General features: G+C 39.9%; 1 protein-coding gene across 1 annotated transcript; it reads left to right on the top strand.

Moving 5' to 3' along the window:
* On the top strand, window positions 1-6,496 carry LOC132956135 (ras-related protein Rab-19-like). The gene is made up of 4 exons (XM_061029354.1): window positions 1-945; window positions 4,053-4,236; window positions 5,482-5,585; window positions 5,662-6,496. The coding sequence occupies exons 1-4, from the start codon at window positions 751-753 to the stop codon at window positions 5,848-5,850; spliced, it is 672 nt and encodes a 223-aa protein (XP_060885337.1). The 5' UTR covers window positions 1-750; the 3' UTR covers window positions 5,851-6,496.
* Window positions 6,497-6,974: the final 478 nt, after the last annotated feature.

Below are 6,974 nucleotides of genomic sequence, written 5' to 3'. Positions count from 1 at the left end.
GAGAGGGAGGGGGAGAGAGAAAGGGAAAGGCGTGAGGCTGGAGGTTAGTAGAAACAGGAAAAGACTGACTGAAGAGAGATAAAGAGAGAGCTGACACACACGTGTGTGAAAGGAGAGAACAGGTGGATTGGACAGCTATACCTGGACTAAAGACGAGCATCTTCTTAAATTCTCTTTTATTTAAAGGGAAGTAACTTTTTTCCTGCTTGACGGACGCCACATGAGGAGTGTAGAAGGAGAAAGAGATGGGATGTGTATTCACGTTGTATTTTGCTATGGGCCATTAAGTTGGTCAACACCTGAGAAGGAGGTGAAAGGAGAAGCAGAGACTGACTGTTTGGTCCAAGGGGAAGACTGGAAGACGGTATAGAAAGGCTGCAGATGGGGAGAATTTCTTTTTAAAGGATTTTGTATTTGAAAATGTACCCTCAGGTGCTTTCTAATCTGTGAGTAGCATCATTTTACATCTTCATAAACACATTTTTCACAGCCCCAAACTGGTTTTTCAGGCTGCATGTGGACAAATGTAACTGCATTTACTTCACTGTTGGAAATCTATCCTGAGGGTCTTTAAACATTAGGAGAAACAGTAACACACTGTCAGTTTGGGGATCTTTTGGAAATGAAACTTTTCAACTTCCTAGAGTTTTTCTTTTTTATTGGAGCATAAAGATAACCCAGCATCTCAAGGCCTCAACATACCATCTGACCCACAGTATTAGGGGGGAATCAAGGAACAAACTCTCCACCATGCAGAGCCCGGGACCTGAGCATGATGACTCTTTTGATTTCCTGTTTAAGATCATTCTGATCGGAGACTCTAACGTGGGAAAGACCTGCGTGGTCCAGAACTTTAAGTCAGGGATTTTCTACGAGAGGCAGCAGAACACCATCGGAGTGGATTTCAGTGTACGGACCCTGGATATCGAGGGGAAGAAAGTCAAGGTTAGTAGTGTAAGTGGTGGATTTGGATATGAACGTTTGAGCAGATGTAAAAGCGTGGACATTTAGAGATGTATGCTTGAGTGTGTGTCAAGGAGGTACTTTAAATATTAAGGAAAGATCATCACATCCCCCATATGCAGACCTTACACTTCAACCAGCAGATTGTGGACCTTTCAAAATAAATGAAATTCATGTTATACTATTTCAATGGCTTCAGTACAGTACTACATCAAGATATGCAGAAAAATATGTTAAGCACTGAAGTCCAAAATCTTTCCTCATGGGGACATCGTATCGTATCGCATAATATTGCATCATATCGTATCGTATTGTATTGTATCACATCGTATCGTATTGCAGCGCATCGTATTGTATCGCTTCTCATCACATCGTATCGTATTGCATCATATCATATCGTATCGTACAATTCATTCATTCAAAAGAATAGAGTAGAAAATACCTCATTGTCTTCTGTTGCTTGCAGAGGTAGAAATGTGTCTTTTAAATGTGTATTTCCTTGTATTTCATTGTGTATGGCACAAATGTGCACATGCATTCACAAACTAGCAAATTTAAAACTCACAAAACACAGTTAAAGACACAACAGACAGTATATGTAATAAAAGCAGAATCAAAACAGACACAGCAGAGCTATTCAAAACAAGGCACCAAGTTGTTAGAATAAATACTGAAGGGGTGTTAAACAATAACAAATTGTAAGCAGGGTGAGGTAGCAGGCTGACTTCTACATGTCCTTAAGGATTTAGATATTTGATGGCAACTGGGTCAAAATGTGTTTCTTTGCACAGACAACTACATACCCTTTCCTTCTGAAGGCAGAAGTTGGAAGTGGTGATTTAGTGGAAATGTAACTTCAGGCTTGGAGTGAGAAAATAGTTAAAGAGGGACTTTAAAACATGAGTTGTGCAAATCATCAGGTCTAAAAAGGTCATAAAAAACATAAAGATAAGTTTCCCAAAAGTCCTGAGAAGGCCTAATGGAGTTATTATTTTATACTTGAGGGAATAACGTCTTTCTAAATATGTTATTTCAGGTCATGTTGTCTCGATTTCTTAATTTGCATTATACTTTGCATTAGAAAGGTCTTTGAAAGGGTTATATTTAACTAAATGAACCAGTGACCCTCATACTGCCACTTTAATGCCAGCTACATGCCCTGATACTTATGGTGGCTGTTGTGGAGTCAGCTGGCTCTGACAGTGACAAGCTTCACAGCACGGTAACAGACCGTTTAGTCATTTACTTTTGGAAAGTTTTTTAATTAATTTGAAATAGCAACCTTTTAAAGTGACTAGAAAGTGTGAGATGTACTGTAATGGATTTTGGAGTCAAATGACACCACAGTGAGAAAGGTTACAGTGTTGGTTAGACTCGATCCAAAAACTAGTCAGACCAGCTTTTCACATGTGGGACCTGTCCGTCAGGATTCTCTGCTGTTTGAGCTTTTGTGCGGACCAAAATAAACCTGGAATGACTTCTCTGTTTCCGTAATTACGATAGATAGAGAAGTTAATGACTCCAGTAGAAAGTCCTTTGTTCTGCATTCATCAAAAGTCAGTCCACAACTGAAGTACTTCATGTCTGAAATCCTCCATACAACTAATAAATAGTGTCATTTACGGGGTAAGGTTGCCCAGATTGCCCTTTAAAGTCACTTTCTGAATTAATATATCAAACCATAAATGGGTTTTTTTCCTGTAAATCTGTCTGAGCCGGAGGGAGGTGCAGTCTGTTGCGCAACACATAACCACACCTTCACTAACTGTAATATCTTGTTGACGAGCCAATTCAGTGACTGAAGGTTAAACATTTAAGGTATGTTAGAAAGATCAGCTAAGGTTTTTTAAGAAGCATTACACATCATAAACTCTACATAGTATGCAAATTAAAAGAATCCTAATTTATTTTAAGAAATGCAGGCAGAATAAATCAATACCAAAGTAGGCTATTCTAATCACACCTTGTAAGGTCAGCATGAGGTTGTAAAAGGTAACACAATAAACTGATGTCCTTGGGAGTCATAAAGATTAAAGGGTTCAAATGAGTCCTAACAACTACAGCTGTTCTTCTGTGTGCTTCAACCAACAATTTGCCTGCTAAGCCTGAGGCTACATGTAACTGAGCCGCCCAGTGCTGAGGACATCTCGGACTTCTACTGCTGTAACTTTGGTAGCTAAAGCTTAACTTTCTGTTTGCACAGGAATGATAACTTGTTTGAATTGCTTATTTGAAAGGTGCACTATGGAGTTTTGATGATGAAATTTGAAAGTTGGAGAAGTGAAACAATTCTCTGCTATATTTCCTGTACTGAATACACAAACTTTACTCAAAGAAAAAATGGTTCCCTGGAACACTGCTTGAAGCTAAAAAGCTACCAGGAGAGTTGCGGTTTCACTGTTACGAGCCCCCCACAATTACTTCTCGCGTATCATTTTATCTTCAAACAGTGTTACAGGGACCACATTTTCCACTGAGGACAGTTTGTGTATAGAGTTATGAACATATACCACATCATTTGTACATTTCTCCAACTTTCACATTTCTCTACCAGAACTCCATAGCGCACCTTTAATGAAACCAGTATATTTTACTTCAGGTAGTTACACCTAGAGAACAGTTAAGACCTGTATACTATATAGAGCTAGTAAAAGCTGTATATGTTTTTTATATACTAAATGTGACTCGTATCAAAGCTGTGTTTCATGACGAACATGTTTGCTTTGATTACTTATCTGGAAAAAAAAAACACTTAATCTTAATTTTCTTTCTAAATGATATTATAAGTGAAGTTGTGAGATTAGATTTTGTTAATACAAAGTCATAAATGACATGTTTGAAACCGTCAACACAGTCAAATATGTCTAGCTGATTAGTGTGCTTTTGTTAGCATGGCAGCAGTTACCTTGTTACCATGGTGAGTGATGCTCAGGGAATACTCTGCAGAGGGATGTGAAGGAGCCTCAACCAGTACACAAACACAGAAAACAGCCATCAGCACAATCTGTTGTTGTTCATGCGCATGTAAACCAAACATCCACTATTTCATTTGAGCTAATGCCTTGTTTTTTCGTCTTTGTGTGTATCAGATGCAAGTGTGGGACACAGCGGGTCAGGAGAGGTTTCGCACCATCACCCAGAGCTACTACCGCAGTGCCCACGGCGCCATCATCGCCTATGACATCACACGGCGCTCTACCTTCGACTCAGTGAACCACTGGATAAGAGAGGTGGAGACCTACGGAGCGACCAATGTGGTGCTGGTTCTTATAGGTGGGTGTGGGTGTGACTTTACAACTCTGTTATCTTGGATTCCATTGTTATGGTACAACATGCATTAACAACATGTCAGGTCATGACCTCAGACTACGACTACTTCATGGAGAGTGCTCTTTATGTTTTTTAAGGTCCTTATTTACTTTACTTTATACTTTACTTCAGACCCATAGGTCCATATCGTTATAAAAAAGCACAGATATATAAATACAGGACATTAACAAAGGGGTATCATCACTGCATGTGATTACAATACAAAGAGACATTTACACCAGTGTTTCCAGAAACACGAGGAATACTTTGTGTCGCTAAGTCTGGGCTGGGTCAGTGACATTATAATGACATTTTCTGAGTTATTTAATCGACACATAAATTTGAACATAACATTTCTCAGCAGAGCATGAAATTTGGTCAGAAATATTCTGAATGCATCATTATATGCCACCTGCAGCTTTTTCACTTTAGCTTTGTTATAATTGCACCACAAGTGGGCAGTGTATAGCGGAGTACAGTAAGCTCTGAACAGCTCAGTTTTAACTTTGTCTGAGCACATTGAAAATGTACGTGCCAGCATATTAGCTTGAGCGTACAGTTTGCAGCACTGACGCTGCACATCATCATCATCACTCAAGTCATTCCTGATAATATGTCCCAGATATTTGACTTTATCTACCACACTCAGGGCTTGATCAGAGATAAAGAACGAAGGAAAATTATGCTTTCGATCATCCTTTGCTTTTACGATCATGACAACGGTCTTCTTACTATTATACTTTATGTCACACTGCACTCCATAACTCGAGCAGATTCTTAAAAGTTGCTGTAGGCCAGCACTATAAGGTGACAAGATTACTGAGTCATCAGCATACATCAAATGGTTAACAATTCTATCTCCCACCATACAACCAGCCTTACAAGCTTTAAGCTGTTCAGAGAGATCGTCCATATACATATTAAAAAGAAGTGGTGACAGAATTCCACCTTGTCGGACCCCATTGGTCACTGAAAAGGGTGCCGATATACTCCTGCCCCATCAGGCGCATATGGATCGATGCAAATACCAGAAATGCAATATTCTTATCAAATAAGGGGCCTCTGTTTTGTAGTTTCATAAATAATTTACTGTGATTTATCCTATCAAAGGCTTTGGACGCATCCAGAAAACACATAAATATAGTCGAGTTTGTTCTCCTGTACATGTTAACAACTTCCTTCAAAGCATATATACTCTCATATATCCAGGAAACAAATGTGACCTGGAGGAGGAGCGTCAGGTTCTGTTCCAGGAAGCGTGCGGCATGGCTAATGACAGGGGCATTCTAGCTGCCCTAGAAACATCCGCAAAGGTAATAAGTGTTTTCATAAAACAACATAAAAAATTGTTGAAATTGGTATAAGAATTCCCTCTGTTCGTGCGTCTAGGAGAGTCAGAACGTGGAAGAAGCCTTCATGATGATGGCCAAAGAGCTGCTGGCTCGAAACGGCCTCAGCGTCCACCAGGGAGAATTCGGAGGCATCGACAACCCTCGAGTTCTGCTCAGGTCCAACTCTCGGCCCGTGAACGGCATCGTCAGTGCCTACACACCGCCAGAGAAGAAGGACTGTTGCTGATTCCGAGGGGGGAAATCCAGGGAAGAAGAAAAGAAATGTCCCGTGCGTTGATGATGGGAGAAGGCTCCAAGATGTGAAATGTGGCTGGAAAGACCTCATCAATCAAGACCACTGTATCCCAAGTGTTTGATATGAGAGACTGAGGAAGTTTTGACAATTCAGTACTTCAGAGAACCCGATCTATAAGGGACTGCTACAAGAAGAGGAAAGTCTGTATTTAAAACTAAAGCAACAATTGAGTTGCTAATTACGTCAAGATCTTATTTTGTCTTGTAAAATGTTGTCTTCAAGCTTCACTCTGCTGATTAAAAGCTGAAAAAGCTTAAACATTTGAAAAGCTAAGGAAGGACTGCAGCAGTGCATAAGACTGAGAATTCAACCCAAGTGACTTCTTGTGGTGTCTCAATGATGAGCTGTGATCCTCTGCTGCTGTCCCCCTTGAAGGAAACCGTCTTGGAGGGTCGACTACAAGCCAGAAGACTGTGACATGTTTGTTTGTTTCACTTTCTCTTACTTACACTATACTGTTGTCTTACAGTGTCAATAATGTCTGTAACAGGCTGTGAATGTGTTCTCAATTGATTCTTCTTTTTCATTTGACACGATGAAGCAGGGCAAAGTTGGAAATAAAGGAAAACCATCAAGTTATCATTGTGACCACTAGAGGCCGCTCTGCTGCTACACATAACCTCTTCCTGCAGGCTGGTTGCTCCTTGCCTTCTTAGACAAAGGAACAATAAACAGCTGGAGCTGCTGCAATGTTTGTCTGACTCTGAGAGTTAATCAGCCTTGATGTCATTCACCCAGAAGGAAAATCCTGCTCCATTTGACGGGCAATAAATCACCAATCTTTCACAACAAAACCAATATATTCATCTTTGTTATCTACTGACATTTGATCTTCAGATGGCTCTATCTGACAGTAAGTGAAAATTGTCCACTTAAATTTCTTGGGTGCATGCTAACACGTTTTTTTTCAACAGTATTATTACCTATAAACAACCTTGACATTGACTGACTTGAAGTTTCCATCACTGTCAAGATCTGATATTAGACCATTTCCATAATTTGATACAGTAACTGATAGTTTTCTGTCTTCGTGCAACTTGGTGGATTCCCAGTTC

Source organism: Labrus mixtus, chromosome 22, assembly GCF_963584025.1.
Source record: "Labrus mixtus chromosome 22, fLabMix1.1, whole genome shotgun sequence".
Lineage (NCBI taxonomy): Eukaryota > Metazoa > Chordata > Actinopteri > Labriformes > Labridae > Labrus > Labrus mixtus.
This window is presented reverse-complemented; position numbering and strand designations above follow the sequence as displayed.

Excerpts from the sequence above, each read along its gene's own strand:
- LOC132956135 (XM_061029354.1), top strand. The coding sequence starts at position 751 with ATGCAGAGCCCGGGACCTGAGCATGATGACTCTTTTGATTTCCTGTTT. Across the intron at positions 946-4,052 it reads TCGAGGGGAAGAAAGTCAAG|ATGCAAGTGTGGGACACAGC; the intron begins GTTAGTAGTGTA and ends TGTGTGTATCAG. Across the intron at positions 4,237-5,481 it reads TGTGGTGCTGGTTCTTATAG|GAAACAAATGTGACCTGGAG; the intron begins GTGGGTGTGGGT and ends TCATATATCCAG.